At 41.5% G+C, this 18,402-nt stretch overlaps 1 protein-coding gene across 1 annotated transcript in view; it reads left to right on the plus strand.

The window, feature by feature from the left end:
• Nucleotides 1-18,402, plus strand: part of LOC119486234 (NT-3 growth factor receptor-like) — a 253,693-nt gene that overhangs the window by 230,932 nt on the left and 4,359 nt on the right. The window contains 5 exon segments of the mRNA XM_037766194.1: nt 2,240-2,483; nt 10,574-10,652; nt 10,655-10,731; nt 18,300-18,329; nt 18,331-18,402. Of these exon segments, the coding sequence (XP_037622122.1) occupies nt 2,240-2,483; nt 10,574-10,652; nt 10,655-10,731; nt 18,300-18,329; nt 18,331-18,402 (502 nt within the window).

Below are 18,402 nucleotides of genomic sequence, written 5' to 3' on the forward strand. Positions count from 1 at the left end.
CTGTAATCAAATATCCCACTGGTAAATGCACTGGGTTGAAATACAGCTTGGAAGAGCCACTTCCAAATACAAAGAATGCATGAATGAACATACAGACACTTCACAAAACATGAGCTGTAGATTTGGAAGCCATTACATGAGACTTTTTTTTTTATCTTTTCCTTTCCTTGGGTCCTTACCTCACTTATCTTATGACAAGAAGGTCCCAAAGCTGAGTCAGACTCTGCAGCCCTACCTGCTCAGTCACTGCTGAGCCGCTCTGGATGAGAGCACAAGCTAAATGCCTAAATTGTAAATTGCGGTTGGTAAGCTAATGAGCTGCATTATGTCTGCTGTGATTAGATGTTATTTGCTCCCAGGATGCTTTGCCCTGCAGAATAGAACATTGGTACTTAGTCCGCCGCCAGGAAGTGAAGTCTACCAGTGCTTATGTGTGATTCTCAGTGTGTGTGTGTGTGTGTGTGTGTGTGTGTGTGTGTGTGTGTGTGTGTGTGTGTGTGTGTGTGTGTGTGTGTGTGTGTGTGTGTGTGTGTGTGTGTGTGTGTGTGTGTGTTTGTGTGTGTGCATGCTCGTATGGGACAGTGTTTCAGTGAGTCTCTCTGTGCCTCGGATGCTAATTTCGACTCAGTAATTGTGTTTCCATTAAAGTGCTGGCATCAATTCTTTCAGGACATACTGCTAATTTAGCCAGCACCAGTTGCCTTCCAAACCACCATGCTCACGCACACACACACACACACACACACACACACACACACCAAACTGCCACTTCACTGGCATCACTTCCTCCATTAGAGATTTAAAAGTCAGTGAAGCTGAAAAGACACACACACACACACACACACACACACACTCTGGGTACTACTGGGTACACTCTGTATTTAACTACACAGCTCAACTCACACTCCGTCCTTCCTCACTCTCTGTACCTCATCGCTCCCTCCAAAACAGCACCGACTGCTACTATTTGAATTAGGAGTTGTCGATCGATTAAAAATATTTAATCACGATTAATCGCATGATCGTCCATAGTTAAAAGCAATTAATTACACATTTTTTTATCTGTTCAAATGTACCTTAAATAGAGATTTGTCAACAGGCAACAAGTGTGTCAGTGTGCCGACTTGACTATGACTTGCCCCAAACATGCATGTGATTATCATAAAGTGGGCATGTCTGTAAAGGGAAGACTCGTGGGTACCCATAGATCCCATTTACATTCACATATCTTGAGGTCAGAGGTCAAGGGACCCCTTTGAAATTGGCCATGACAGTTTTTACTGTTGATATGCCCCATTACCGCCTGCCAACCAAGTGTTTGATTAGGATCATTTCTTTTTGGTTGTTAAATAATTGTGACCAAAATATGTAGGCTTACTGAGCGGGACATTTTACAGTGGAAAAAAACATGTTAAAGGTCCCATATCGTGCTCATTTTCAGGTTCATACTTGTATTTTGTGTTTCTACTAGAACATGTTTGAATGCTTTAATGTGCAAAAAAAACTTTATTTTCCTCATACTGTCAACTTGAATATGCCTGTATTTACCCCTCTGTCTGAAACACTCCGTTTTAGTGCATTTCAACAGAATTGCAATGGAATTGCGTTGCTAGGAAACAGCCTGGGTCCATGTGTACTTCCTGTCAGCTGATGTCATTCACAAGAAATAAACTGGGACACATTTAGAATGTTTACGTTTAAAACCGTGTAATGGTCTAAATATTGTATATTCGTGACATCACAAATGGACAGAAATCCTAACGCCTTGTTTCAAACGCACAATTTCAGAATACGGACTGTGTGTATTTCTCCGTATATTGAGCGTTTTGATAGTTTAACAGTATTTATGTATATAGCACTTAAACCTGCTTTATAATATAAAAGACATGAAAATCGCGCTTTTTACAATATGGGACCTTTAAAACATAACCCACTACAGCAAATGTAACACAAATTTGAATCAGCAAGTATTCGTGAAATTAGCATTGATAATAAAAACAAGTAAATCTAAAGGATCACTTGTGGGTTTTTTTTCCATGGGGTTTCAAACATTCAAGGACTGGTCAGCTGCTGAAAAGCACTGCTACGCTCAGATATCAAATATGGATTTTGAAAAGGGTCGTGATTTGTCATTGCATTTGATTGAATGAACCAAACGAGTATTGTTGTCAAATCCGTAAATACATTACACTGACTGATGTTAGGATTGTCTGACTCACTCTGTAACTTTCTCCCTCAGAGCCCACGGGCCAGACGCCATGATCCTGGTGGATGGACAGCCTCTGCAGACCAACGGGGAGCTGGGTCTGTCCCAGATGCTTCATATAGCCAGTCAGATCGCAGCCGGGATGATCTACTTGGCGTCTCAACACTTTGTGCACCGAGATCTGGCAACCAGGAACTGCTTGGTGGGGAACGGCCTTCTGGTGAAAATAGGCGACTTTGGCATGTCCAGAGACATTTACAGTACGGATTATTACCGGGTAAGAGTACGTCTGTATCTTTTATTCATAACACACCTATTGTTTTTTTGTTTTTTCTCCATGTATTTACCCAAAATGAAAAATGAATTTGCAGTACACAGTAGGGATGCTAATTTCCACAATGGAAATAAGCCCTATAGGGCTTTATTATGGTATTCTGACTTTTCCTTTTAAGTAAGCACTATGCCCTGGCTGAGCTGCTGGTTATTTTATTTTTTTTATGAAATTGTCTAATAAAACCAATCAATCAATCAATCAATCAATCATCAAAATGTCAAATTCTCACACTGAACATGATCTAATTTATACCATGGCCACTGAGAATTCTGGATCATGGTTGACTGGAAGGTGTAGATTAACTTTCAGTAACCAGACACCTTTGACACCATGTTTGATTGCAGTGCTAAATGAATGTGCAGTTTCAAGCTGCAGGTAAAGACAGCAACAGTGAGGCTGAGCTCAAGAGCTTGGTGCTCAGGTTATTTTTTGTAACCACCAACAACAACTAAAAACAGCTTGTCAGTGAAAAACAAACAAATTAAATTTCAAATGTGTGGGATATTTGTGTAAATCTGGACATCTAAAACCAACCCGTTCTCGCTCGTCAAATACCACCGCTTGGTCAGTGGCACCTCGGCGTCTGATACCGATGCACAGAGGCACCCTTTAGTGTCTGTGTGAAACTCACCGGGCTTTCATCTAACTCCATTGCAAACACATCCGTTTCAGTATTGGATGGTCAGAGCAACTGACGTAGTATATAGAGCAAGAAAGGTCTGTGTAGGGCTGGTAGGAGGGGATGTTGGATGGGTCAAACAAACACAGGACTTTCACCCAGGAGAACGCTGTCCAGTGTGAAACCAAATTAACGCTGACTTATTGTATCTTAGTTTTATTACGTAAGTTCTATACTTAACTAACACCAGTTATGTAACCAACATGGTTGTTTTACATAACAAACGTAGGCTACTTATTTTAACCCAAAACCACAACCTTTTCCTAAACTTAAGTTTTATTGAGTAAGTCAACCTAAAAAGTTATTTGAAAAGACACTGTATGCATGTAACGAAACAGAGACTGTACGTTTCCTGTGAACACAGAAGTTGATTTAGAAAAGACACAATTATCAGTACATCTAAGAAATAATAAATCCCGACTATAATATATCCCCAAAAGCATTTTTGCAATTTATACTGATAATAACCACCAACTCACCTAACTCCATCATATATCAACCATCTGATTAAACATAATAATAATGTTAAAGACAACCAGTAACCAACACCATAAAAATGTCCTTAATCAAAATATAAGCACCACACTGCTCAAGCCGAATAAATTAAATATTTTAATTAAATCATTTATCTGCGCATATAACATACAAGCGTGCAGCGCTTCCAAACAATCGCCGACCACAAATAAATCAGCGGGAACCTGCGCACCACCACAGCTCTTAAACAGATTATTAATAATAAGCATCTATATCATGATGTTTACAAATTATCATTATCACTCAAAAAAACTATACATTCCAATAGCGTCTCTGAGGTCATCTATATTCTGATGCAAGCCCTATTTTCCTGCAGCTTTACGCATTTTCCCTGCAGGAATGTCGACCAAGTCACACACAAAAGAGACCCAGCAGGTCTGAATCCTGTTTATAGATTCACACCTAGATCCCTGGAAGTGTGAATTGCAATCAATTAACCTGGCACCTCCTCCTACATCTCAGGTGAACTCAGCTGCTTAGCATTGCCCTCTTGTGCAATATTTCATTATTGACCTACCAAATACACACATGATATTTAAAGAGCAATTTAGATATGAAAAATAAAATAAAAATCACTTATCTTAACATTTTGCCTTAACAATGCATGTAACAAGCAGAAACTGACACGCCGTCCCTGACACGTCCAAAACTAACGCCGCAAAAATCTCATATATAACTCCTTTAACTTCATGTGACGCTTCCTTCGTTATCCAGTACTTGTGCCTTTGGTTAGGTGTAGTTTAGAATTACATGTCATCACCCATGCAGACTCGCCTTTGGAGGTTTTCATTGTCTGCTTCTACTTCACACTAACTGGTTTTGTTCTCGGAATGTCAGCAGTGGACAGATAGAGGATGGATAACCTATTGCATTCTACTAGTGTACAATATCTGCAGGAGAGGAGGCTGCTACCTTGACCGGCCATCACGCTATGAGTAACTGTATCGCTTCTCTAAATTATTTAGCCTGCAGCTGTCTTTTTAAGGATTTTGTAATGTTTTAATGAGCCCTGGACGAAGATGTTGAAAATGCTCATGTGGGTCCCAGATGGAGAAAACCAAGAAGCCCGGCTGTACGTGTCCTGCCTGTGCAGAAGAGGTTTGTCTTCATAGATGACGGCAACGGCGGCTCATAGGGATTTTCAGGAGACTCTCTCAGCACTGTAATTGGCATGGTGGGAAATAATTTGTATTTGGCAGTAAATGTCAATGACTCCATTGAGTCCCATCCCCCCTAAGTAGCTTCTGTGGACTGCTTTCTTTTTAATGGCTCGCTCCAACGTCTCAGTGGGGCTGCTGGTAGACTGCAGACAGCAGCAGAAAGGCTGACTGACTCTCTTTTAATTTGAACCCTTATCAGCATCGAACCGGTTCAGATTTACAGAAAGACTCCTCCCTTGTTTATCGTGCTCATGAGCATTGAATTTGTTGGATATATTTACAACCCCGTCTCACATAAAAATGTAATAATGTAATACGGTGGTCCACGGTGCAAAACGGATCAGTTTCACAATAACGGCTCTAAAATTGTGAGATTATTTTTGGCCTGTTCTTTTTTCTCTTGGCCTGTGTCCACCTCACGTGACTACCAAGCGTCTTTCTGTGAAAACAAACAAAAAGGCAAACATTAATTTTATTGTCAGTGGAAAATGCAATATATTAAGATAGCGTTTTCCTTAAAATGCATTTTGATCACATTTCTAGCGAGAAATGTGCATTTTATTTTCATAATTTTCCCTATTCTAGAGTTGAAATTAATTAGCTAAGAAAAAATGAATCAACAAGTGTTTTGATTAATTATTATTAATTTTAAGCCATGTATAAATGTTAATCATTCTCCAGTTCCAGCTTTTAAAAAGTTTTTATATGACTGTAAACTGAATATCTTTGTGTTTTGGGATTGTTTGTCCGACAAAACAAGCAACATTAACAAGTCACCGTGGGCTCTGGGAAATTGTGATGGACATTTTCCATGATTTAAGTAGTAAGCAGTCTTGGTAAAGCATCAAAATTCAGTTCAATGTTCAAAACTAAGCTGCTCGAAGGGTAGAGATGGATGCACTGCAACTTTGTTTTTTCTTACATTATAAATTCTGGGAATGTCACGATATACGTACAGGGGAACCCAGAATGCAGACTCAGTCTCGGCAGGAAATAACGATATTTATTAATGAATAGGAGTGGTGAGGGTGAGGGTGGGAGATGATCCAGGGAGAGGCTGATGGTAGGAGAGAAAGTCCAGGGTTGTGAGCTGCTGTACAGGCTTGAGGTTTGGCTTGGCTGACTGAGTGGCTGGTCAAACTGTGCAGACAGAAACAGAGGTTTAGGTCTGATTCAGGCAAAAAGGTAAATATCAAACTGACAGGCTGAATGACAAAGTCAAAGGATAGATTTCAGTGATACGACAAACCGTTGTACAGAGAGATGATCCGGCAGAGACTGAAGATCAGTGCAGTGAAGATTACTGTGTGGTGAAGAACTGATGACGACCAGAGGCCTGTACTAAGAAGCGAGTTCAACATACCCAGGGTATCTCCTCGTTATCTGGCTTCACTAACCCTAACAAACGAGATCCCGCTAAGTGGTTCTAGGACGCTGGTTATCAACTCGGTAAATCAATCCAGGGTTTCTCTATCTGGCTACGAGCGCGTTCACATGAACGGGGCGGGGTTTTGCAGCATATGACCAATCAAAGACATGGACAAGTCTACAGACTTGCAGACTGACAGGCAGAGAAGTACATTTTACAAAGGAAGAGCAAACTATATTAGACAAATTTGAAGAAGTTAAACACTTAATCAGACTTAAAGTAACCACAGTTGAAGCTGCCAAATGCAGGAAGAAACAGCTGGCAAAATAAAAACTCCTGATGTGTGAATGCGTAAATTAACAGAATTATTAATTTAACGGAACACTCAAAAGTCAGATATAGTCGTTTAGATATAAATAGCTTTTAGAAGTTTAATGGATGATTGCAATACATTTTATCATGTCCTTTACCAGAGGTGCGGCGTGTGTGACTATTTCAACCTTCTTTCAGCTGCGTCCCCGTCTCCGGCGGTGTGAAACGGACTCAAGAGCAAGTAAAACAATAAATATAAAAACATAATTCAAAGCAGTAAACACCCCACAGCATGTCAGCTGTTCTGTCTGCATCTGCCAGTTTAAACTGTGTTGTTTTAGTCTGGATTATGACTTAAACTTCTCCGTATTTCTGTAATATTATCATACGATCCCCGCACTGAGCTCTAATTGGTCAGTAGGCGGTGCTTTTATACAAGTTGATCTCTTTATCTGGAACATAACCTGCTTCGGAGCAGGTTAGCTGTTCAGCATAAGTTACCATGGCGATCTACCCCGGTAAGAAGTGATCCACCTTCGTAGGATGTTGAAGTTAAAAAAAAACGCCAAATCCTGCTTCGTAGTACAGGCTGCAGGTGAGCTTGATAGCTGAGGCAGAGCAGGTGTGGATCATTGCAGGCAAGCAGGACCGGATTGATGACATAGTGCAGCGTCCAGCAAACACGGACAGACAAGCAGACACAGACGGGCAGAAACTCCCAGTAGGATGGCATCGTGACAGGGAAGCCTCATCAGGAACAGCCACGAGCATGCAGGACAGAGGTGTGTGTACCGTCTGACTCGGATAATTCAGAGTCAGACGTACGGCTGAACCGCAATCTGCTCAGTCTGAGCTGCAGACAGAGTTCCTAGAGTTCTGTTTGACCTGCAGGCCAACCTATACGGAGAATCACCGTATAGGAAAAATGATATCCTCCGTCACTTTGGCTGTCTGAGCCCCGAATTGGAGACAGCGGATGCATGTTAATCAGTCATTCTGTCCTCTCCGACGGAGTACAGCTGGGAGGATATGAGGGCCTGTGCAGTGTCTGGAAAAGAAGTTTTTGGCTCTCTTGCCAAGAGATGAACTTAATTAAAAAAAAAAAAATACAATTAAAAACAGGAAAATAAGTGATGTAAGCTACAATTCTCAAGGAGCCAAAGTCAACAATGGATGGGTCAACAAAATAACTTTAACATTGCCGTTTGTTTCCAACTGACAGTCCATGCTGGTTTCTTTTAAAGGTCTGCTGTAGCTTCAAATGTGTTGACCATGAGATGAGGACAACACATACGTAATGCATATTTACAATATACCAAGTTTTATATCATACACTATTCTGCCACACAGTTAATCTTCATTCATTTGTAGATTCATTTGTATTTAAACACAATTTATTCATGTTTATTGAAGTGTGGTGATATCTGTTTCTATAAGGATTCAAATGTCAACGGAGCAAATTTTCAAGTAGACATAGTTAGATACATCAACTAACCTGAAGCCTCATCCACACTGGGAACGTCAGCAGCGCGTGGCGGCTGTTGTTTTTTAATTTGGCATCCATGTTAACAGGTTAGAGCAGCCACACTGCCCGCGTGAAATGCATGTCTCACACGCGTCTCAGCTGCGCCTCCTTTAAAGATTCAAGGTCTCGTCTATTTTTGCCCGCGTGCCGCGCGGTTCACAGCAACAACAGACAGTGGAAGGTGATCTATTGACTGTATATTTACATCATACCAGCAACATTACTACAGTTTCGATGTCTATCTGTAGAATATGTTGGGAGATGAAAACAAGTAAAGACTTACTTTTTAAATCAACACTTCCTGCTTTCATTTAAGAATAAAAGCCCCCAATCATTTTTTTCTGTGGACAGAATTCCTTCATTTGTTAACACGAGGCTTTCATTCTGAAATATGTGCCAGACAGTGTTGTAGAACATACAGTGACTTGGAGAGCTCCATGACTGAATATAGTACGGGGTTTTAATTGTGGATTATTACTATTATTTACAAATTACCACACATTTCTTAACCTTTCTCTGTCTAAAATAAATTACATTTATAATGAAAATAAATGGCCATTATGAAAGGCAAACTCTATGTAGAAAGAAAGGGCTGACAGCAGCAGCAGAAACGCAGCTGGTCTGAACACCCGACTAGTGAATCACGCAGCCGACACACAATGCATCCGCCGTACGACGCCGCCACGCGCCACATTATTGTCACCATGAGTCCAATGTAAACACAGTACAACCTTTTTACAGCCTTCTTTTATTATATTATTATTATTATTATTATATTCACCACAGCAACTTTAAGGTCAAGTGAAATTGTAATTAATCTAAATCAAAGCATGGTGATATCATGTGGTAAGGCTGCTTTATCTCAGGAGTGAATGAGTAAACGAATGAGCAATCATTCACAAATTAAATGATTTTTTATGAAGGAACTGGAACTTAAATGAAGGTACAACTTTACCCTCATCTTTCATTGGATTTCTCTGGAACAATTTATACATCATATTATATAGTATTCAAGACAGTGTATGTTAATGATTAGAGAGAAAAGGCCAGAACAGGTTACACATAGTAATGTTCACTAATAAGACATTCAATTAAAGTTGTATTAGTGCTTATTGAATATTAAAGAAACGACTAATTGATGATGGAGAAACGGGTAAAGGATGGCAGGACAGAAGGAAGAGGTGATGGGGAATCAGACAGTAGAGGTGGAGACAGGAGGGGAGGAGTACAGGAAGGACGATTAGTCAGCGGCACACTGGAGGTCATTCATTATGTGAGTCGTGATTAGGAAGCACATATTGACTAAATTAGTCAAGCTGCTTTATGATTTCACAGCAGTCGGAGAGCAGGCAAGAGCAGATGAATAATGATTCAGTCTGTCTGATCTACACGCTGTCGGAATAATTGAGAAGACATTCTGGGTTGTGCGTCTCCTTATATCCTCACCATCACTCATGTGTGATTAAAGGACAAATCCACCCAATGACAGAATCCACAGGAAAGGACGGCCTGCTATGTTATAACTCAGTAGGCTGCATTTGGGTTTTTATTGGATCATTATATCATTATTTAGTGTACAGTTTCATATTTACAAACTCAGGGTGCCTCTCTTGCGTTGCTTTTGGACAGACCAGGGATCTCTTGTCAAGATACACTCGTTACATGCATTGTGTCCTTTCAAAATAAAACTTCCGTTTTCACAGGAATTTAAGGTTTTAGGTTGCATTTAGGGGGGTTAGGCAACCATCCCCTTTGTCAGGGTTAGGAAATGTTCGTGGTTGACGTTGACTTAACCGACAAACGCCTCACTTGACTAAACGACTGCTGTGACGATGTCAACGTTACTTTCGGTTTCACACGGACACAAACAGCGGTCCTCCTCGTTGAAAGTCTTGTGTTTTGTTCGACCCATCCACCACCCTCTTGCTCCGACCCCTAACACCGCGGGTGGGTTTACATTGGAGTTAGTTTTAAAGCCCGGTTCATCACATACTATTGCTAAAGGGTGCCTCCGTGCGCCGAGGGGCACTAACCAAACGGCGGTATTTGATGCGTTGGGAGTGGAGATGAAAATGCCAATGGCTATAAGTGGGACCCACGATCATGTCAATATGAGGACTCATGCTCTACCAACTGATCTAACCGACATAACCTTTGACAATGTTCTGGATTTGTATTATGCCGTTCAAAAACCACGTTTGTGAAGGTGGGTGGAGTTATGTTAAGGATGGCTCCACTGCGTCATCGAGCCATGATTTCAGCCCCGCCTAAAAAGTCCTAAACACAAAACTGGCCAAAAACAGTTTAAACGGTCTAACTCCCAATCCAGTACTACAATGTTCACAGTCTTTGCACATGTTTTTAGTAATTATTTTCCATCATTTCTAATGTGTTTAGAAACAAAACTCTGAATTTCCTTTACACAGCCACATCTTTCTCCTATGTGTGTGTCAGGTGGGAGGTCACACCATGCTGCCTATCCGCTGGATGCCTCCAGAGAGCATCATGTACAGGAAGTTCACCACAGAGAGTGACGTTGGAGCTTCGGAGTCATCCTGTGGGAGATCTTCACTTACGGCAAACAGCCGTGGTTCCAGCTCGCCAATAATGAGGTACATCATCACTTACTTATGAAACATAGCCTATGTATGGTATATACATTAAGCCATTTATGACTTTTATTAGCAACCGGTAAGAACTAGATTAAAGGAAAATTTCCAGTTTATTCAAATTTAGGTCCTTATTTTTGTGGGGTTGGCCATCATTCTTATCAGTTACGATAACATTACCTTGTGTGATGTTTTTGACCCATGACTGAGGTCATGTCTTGCTAATATTTCTGGCAAGCTAGACAATTCAATGGCAAGAAGAGGAGTTTTTCATTTACGATTTCACACATATTCAACGTGTTTTTTGTTTTTTTGTGGGTTATTTTGATACTTTTACATTAAATATCTAAAAATGTGACTTAAATGCGAAATAGATATAAAGCAGAATTAATATACTTATGAATTAAAGGTTTGCTCAATACGGAATTCAGAGCATATCTATTGACTCCACACAGCTCTCAGCATGGAGATGGCCGAGCCGGTGGCTAGCAGCTAACAGTGCTAACAACGCAAACAGTGCTAACGGAGCTGGGTGGGCACTACAGATCCGTGACGCCAGCATTATCAGCTTTAACCGCCATATGAGAGCAGGGCAGAGTGGCGGTCGTGAGCTAGCCAGTGGGCCGGGCTCACATGCACTAAAAGGCACGCGCTGCCGGCCCGGCTATGTCAACGAAATAAAGAGCAGCTTTGATTTCACACACGGAGAGAGTGACTTCATTATCTGCTCAGGTAGACATTACTTATATATATTACATAGGTAATAGTTTGTTTGCTGTTATATTAATTCTCTGAATCCCGGATAAAGAACCTTTAAATAACACGTTTTTGAAATACCTCGAACAGTTTATAGAGTTTGGTTGATGGCTAGTCAACTATTTCTTAGGAGGATGTGGTTCATCAACTTCAACGTTATTGTCCCCAAAGGGAAGTTGTCTTGATGCCAATTTAAAAAACATAATACACACAGACTTTAATACAAAACATAATAAAATACATAAAAAATAATAAATATGTAAGCAGAAATAAGACCCAAGTTGTAAATAACAGCGCTTGATCCCATGAGGTTGATGGAACCAGTTAGTTCCTCTTCCTTAAGAGCGCCTTAAGGGTTCCTGGACCTGAAACTGAATCTTGCCCTCTGCATTCTTTTAGAAATATTCAGGGTGGATTTATTATCATGCCAAATACAGGAAAAATACAATTGGCAATCACGTTTTACCTGAAGATCGTGGGTTTTTCATCTCGGTAGGGGAAATATGCTCCGACACTGGCGGCTTGCTCGTCCTCCCATCGCTGAGCAGGTGAGTGAGTGTAGGGAGAGTCACGGCGTTTCAGCGAGTGGGCGCTTTTTGTTCCAAAACCAGGATGGAACAGAAGGAAGCAAGCTCAGCACCTGGTGGTAGTAGTTTGAGTCAGTAGGTATTGATCAACAAGCTAAATCCCTGCAGATTCATTATGGTCTGTTTGTGCTCTGGGGAAATAAAAAAGAGACTTGCGAATTGTGGCTTTGAAGGCATGGATAAATCTCATGGAGATCAGCCTGACAAACAGATCTATTCTTTAACGGCGTGTCCACACAGGGAACGTAAGCAGCGCGTGGCGGCAGCAGAACCTGTTGTTTTTTTATTTCCGCGTCCATGTTAACAGGTTAGAGCAGCTGCATGGGCAACGCGGCTCGGCTGCGTGTCAGCTGAGTCTCTTCTAGTAATTCGAGGTCTCGCCTATTTTCACCGCGAGTCTCACAGCAACAACAGCCAGTGAAAGTTATCTTTTGACTGTATATTGACATCATATCCGCAAAATTACTACACTTTCAATGTCTGTATCTGTAGAAGCAACGACGTGTTGTACCAGCAACATGTGACGCACGTGTCAATTTCCGCTCAAGTCTTTGCAAAAATCTAACTACTTAGTTAGGTTTAGGAATAGATCGACTTGGTTAGGCTTAGGCAACAAACTACTTAGTTAGGTGTAGGAAAAGATCGCGGTTTGGCTTAAAATAACACCAGAAGTGCTGTGACAAGTACAGAAGTTATGTGACAAATGAATCAACTTTGACACCGCGACGTCTTCCCTATGCGGCATTCACCGGTCTCTATACTTCCTGGTTAACAATAAGGTTGATTACATACAAATTCATTTCGTGCTGACTGATTTGTGTCTATGTACACAAATTAATACATTAGATTTTGTGAATATTTCACAAACTGTTGTGCGACTGGGCTGTTTGGTAGGGGAGAGGGAGACACACCTGGAGGAGATCTGCACTCTAATAGATAGAGCAGATAGAATAGAGTGGTGCAGGAGTGAGTCATATAACCCAGAAATCAGTCTGAAGAGATCATCATCACGCCGACTCGTCCTCTTTTACAGCCTCGTTGTGTATACTTGCGCTAATGTGGTGAAGTTCGTTTTATAGCCTACCGTTAGCTTTTACCTCTGGCGATTACATTCACACTTAAAAAATCATAGAAGTGGTGTTCATTTGTGAAGATAATCATGCTGAACGAAACGTGCAAGTATCATAAACGTGTGTTTGCCAGCGTTATTTTTTTTGCAATAATCCAAAACCCAATGGAAAAATCCCATTGTCTTTTTTTTTCCCCCCGAGGGAACCAGGGTGATGCTAACTTCCTGTTGGCCTACAAAAAATACGTCATCCCTGGTGCACTCTGTGAGTGCACTTTTCTGGTATAAAAATCTCAGTGGATTCCGTTAATCCAATAGCAGAGATGCTCGTTCTTCACTTGCACAGTAAACTGAACAGCACACTGAAGGAACAAAATATCACAGATGTCTTCATATTGTGGCCCCAAGAATGTCTTTCTCATTGGTCTGCCTCTATGTGTCTAAATTCCCCTTTTTTGTCAGTTGTATTGATTTCACAATGGAAATCTGGAAAGATGGATTCACCTCAGTGATCTCAGAAAAGAGTGCATGTGTCTATGTCTCATATATTCAGTTTAAACTGCAGAACTGCACTTTGGAAAGGTGATATTGCAACAGTTGTCATATCCATTATACCCCAGAGAGTGAAGAAATGCTTTCATTGGACAGGACACACATGGTCTATTTTTCAAAAGCAGACAGGGCGAATCTTCTTGCTTTTTTTTTTTTTTTCCATGCAAAAAGTTGACCAAAGTGCAGAACAGTTAAACATCAAAACAACTCAATAAAACATAAGACCAACTTAAAGCCAACAGGATATTAAAATTAATAAGAGCGTTAAGACCAATAGGAAAGGAAAAATAATTAAAATAGGCGACGTTCATGCCGAGCCAAAAGCCAAGGATTAAAAATGCGTTTTGAGGTTTGATTTAAAAAACAGCAGTGTGGGGGACATTATTTAATAATATCCAGGGGTGTGGCTGGAATGAAGATACTAGAATATTTCACTCAATTATAAGGGAAATTCCTTGTATATAAATGTACTTAGATATACGTAAAAAGGTGTGTGAGTAAAGTCATAACATACTCACCACTCTGCTGCTATGACTTTCTTTATATCAGAATACCAGTTTTCATTCACTTTTTGCTTCTACTTATCGCCATCCTTTTCATTGCAGATTGACCACTGTCAATGAAAATTAACACTTCCTGCAAATGTTTTCAAGCGAGGGAATGTGCCTTTTGAGCCACTGGAAGGCTTTTTAATGTGAAACACCTGTGCCAGGATTGTTGAGCTTCATTGCAGTCATCTTCATAGTGAACAATAAAATCAAGGCCAACGTATACGCACTGAAAATAAGTTGTGATTTTTATTCAAGATAGAAAGTGCGAGCAGCATCGTGGCAACAGAGTGGTGACATGACTCTGTTGTGATGCGGTTGGTGTTGTGGATATGAACATTATACTGAATCCGTTAACAAACAGCATCACAGCAAAATCAAAGCAGATCATAAAGCATATAGACATTACTAAGTTATGATTAAACATACCAATATAACTGAGTTTAGCTCTGTTATGTTATGTTAATATATTAGGGATGCACCGATACCACTTTTTTTCAAACCGAGTATGAGTACAACTACTTACATTTGGGTACTCGCCGATACCGATTACAGATACGAGTACTTCTCTGTGCCAAAACACCCTTGTTAACAGCCAGCTGGAGGATGTGAGCGACACACGGCAGGCTGGGAAGTCCCGCATACGAGGCGGTGCGCCGCGACCGGCTCTAGGTCGGCTTGGAAAGGCTCGGGGTGAAGGTTGGCTCACGTCCGCAGATTTACAGCGCTCCCCGCACGGGACCCTCGCCGCACCGTGACGGGGCTCCCTGCTCCCGGTGCGACTGTCGACCGGGGTGGACTGTCCTCAGTGCGCCCAAACTGCGTCGTGCCGCGGACCACGTAGAAGGCGCCAGGGGTCTGTGGCGATGTCGGAAACCCACCCAACCCGTCTTGAAACACGGACCAAGGAGTCTATTACACGCGCGAGTCAGAGGGTGCAAGCAAAACACCATGGCACAATGAAAGTCAGGGCCGGCGTGTGCCGCCTGAGGTGGGATCCCGGCCCAGCGGGGTCGAGCGCACTACCGGCCCTTCTCGCCTGCACCGATCGCGGAGGTGGAGCGTGAGGACCAGAAAGATGGTGACGAGAGGGTAACGTCATGCCGCTGTAAGCGGTGTCGTGCCGTTGTGTCGGAGCCATTTTGCGAGTACGAGTACATGAGCACAGTATCGTACCCGATACTGGTATCGGGTATCGGTGCATCCCTAGTATATATCCTTTAAAAGTAATAAAGAGACACTGATCCAAATGAAAAGACTATTAATGTAGAACAGTCATGGCTGAGACCTGATCCATTTAATCAGGTCAGTGTCCTGTGCCTCACTAATATCAAATCATTTTATTATGTTAATGTTACATGTTAATATGTTAATACATGTCTTGTCGTATGCCACAGTCACCTTGGTTTGCTTCTAGCCACCACCTGCAATCATTCACCAAACAACTCAATGCAAAATCCAAAAGCTCGCCAATCACCAAGACTTCATCATTATAACCTTGCAACACATCTTTTTTCCTCACCTCATCCATGGTCCCCATTATAGCCATATCCTGTACAGACATCCTCTGAATTTTGGGCTGTAGTTTCTTCTAATCTGCCCTTTGAATAAACCACCTAGTAAGCCTGGATGAGAACATCTCTGACAAAAGGTTGCAGATCAGACCTCATAAATAGCAGTATTTAATGGGAGAGTCGGTTATCAAACCATAAGAGGTAAAAGAATAAAACATCACATTTATCATATTGTATAGTTTTGACAAATAATCTGCAACATTTGGACTATTATGTAGGTTGTATTTCTATTCCTATTTTTCCATGTGGAAAGTGCCAGTGAGGCTTTTTAAATGACTGCACAGAGGAAAACAAAGAGGAAATGAAGCTCTTGCAAAAAGTGCTGAGCATAAGGAAAATATAATAGACCCTCTGTGACAGCAGGGAGCAACAGATATGACTGAGTGAGTTAAAGATCCAAGCAGGGAATACAGTGAGTTTACTTGCACTCATGTGGATTTCATCACTGCCATGTCAATTTCCGCTCATTACATGCATACAGTCTTTTGAAAATGAACAAAACTGCTTTGTTAGGAATAGGAAAAGATCATGGTTAGGGTTAGAATAACTACGGAAGTGGCGTAATTTAATTATGGAAGCTACTTGACAAATAGGACAACATTGACTTCTGGTTTCACACGGGACACATTAAGCCCTGTTCAGACCTGGTGTTAACACGTGTCCTCAGTGATCGGATCACAAGTGGACAGCTCTAAGTAGTAGTAGGTGTGAACCCACTCAATACGCATTGAGGACGCATTGAGATCGGATCTTTCAGACACATTCTGGGCCACATATGACCACATTCTTTTAGCAGTGTGTAGTGAATGTGTCCTGGCCACATTAAGGACCGTCTACTCGTCTGATGTCCCGCTGGGATTCGCGGGATCACCGCGCCCCTCAGGTGAATAACAGGCAGACACGGGCGCTTGTCAGCATGGAAATGGTGCTCTACTGTATTCTGTCGGTACAACTGTATTTTATTAAAATGTATCTTGTCTATAGGCTACATATTTACAGACTGGGAACAGGAAGTGCATTATTATCACATTGTCGGAGATGTGTCGGTGTTTTTGTCCTGCTGCTTTGCGCGGAGCTGACACCCTACCGCCTGCCTGTTTCCTGTCCTCCCCGGCTCTCTGGAGCTCTGTACCTCGCTGTTGTCTGGCAAAAGCAGCGGTGCCCGGCGGCATAGGAGGTCCCCGGGGACCACCGGTACAATAACCTTCTATTTTGGATGTTAATACATGTACCAGAATTCACGAATATGTAGGATATTACTACTGACATTCATGTAATATTACGTCACAACGGCTGCTGTATTAGCCGTGTGTTTACTACGTGTTTATTTGCATATAGAGCGGGGAAGTGAGATCGGATCACAAGTGACCACTCAAGACGCATTCTAATGCCAGGTGTGAACAGACGTACTTAAAGCTGTCCACTTGTGATCCGATCACTGAGGACGCATGTTAATACCAGGTCTGAACAGGGCCAAAGAGCCTCCTGGGCCCACTCATCCACTCGAACCTCCCCCCCAGCAGTGCATGTATATACTGCTTGAATACACTTCAATGATTAATTTAATTCAATGACTCATTTCAACTAGGATTGTTTTTACAAACAATGGTAATGACACAAAAATGTACACAAAGTGGCTTTACGCAAATCATTTTTTATATTATATTTGAAAATACATTTGACTGATATTGAAGTTTTGGCGTCTCCTAATGCACCTGCCACTGGCTTAAAGGTCCCATATTGTAAAAAGTGAGATTTTCATGTCTTTTACATTATAAAGCAGGTTTAAGTGCTATATAAATACTGTTAAACTATCAAAACGCTCAATATACGGAGAAATACACACAGCCCGTATTTAGAAATTGTGCGTTTGAAACAAGTCGTTAGGATTTCTGTCCATTTGTGATGTCACAAATATACAATATTTAGACCATGACACAGTTTTAAACGTAAACATTCTAAATCTGTCCCAGTTTATTTCCGGTTGCAGTGTTTGTAAATAACATCAGCTGACAGGAAGTAAACATGGACCCAAACTGTTGCCTAGCAACACAATTCCGTTGCAATTCCATTGAAATGCACTAAAACGAAGGGTTTCACACAGAGGGTAAATGCAGGTATATTCAGGCAGAAAGTATGAGGAAAATAAAGTTTTTTTTTAACACTACAGCATGTAAACATGTTCTAGTAGAAAAACAAAATACAAAACGAAATGAAAATGAGCACGATATGGGACCTTTAAGAGAATGGATATCGAAGTGCTGTGTGAAAAACAGTAGTTTTATCACATTCCCTTCCTCGATTGGCACATCCTGACTACATCTTCCGTCTGTGTGACGCCCCTAGTGTGCGTTACGCGTATCAATCATCACAGCCAGTATGTGTTGTACTTTACGTGTAATGTATAATTGCATAACCAACGCTTTTTGTGAACAAGGCGATATGTTATGTCTTGTTTAACGCTGTTGTCTCTCTGTCTTGCCAGGTGATCGAGTGCATTACTCAGGGCCGGGTACCTGGAGCGCCCCAGGCTCGGTCCCAAGGAAGTCTACGATATGATGCTGGGCTGCTGGCAGAGGGAGCCGCAA

This window comes from Sebastes umbrosus, chromosome 4, assembly GCF_015220745.1.
Source record: "Sebastes umbrosus isolate fSebUmb1 chromosome 4, fSebUmb1.pri, whole genome shotgun sequence".
NCBI lineage: Eukaryota > Metazoa > Chordata > Actinopteri > Perciformes > Sebastidae > Sebastes > Sebastes umbrosus.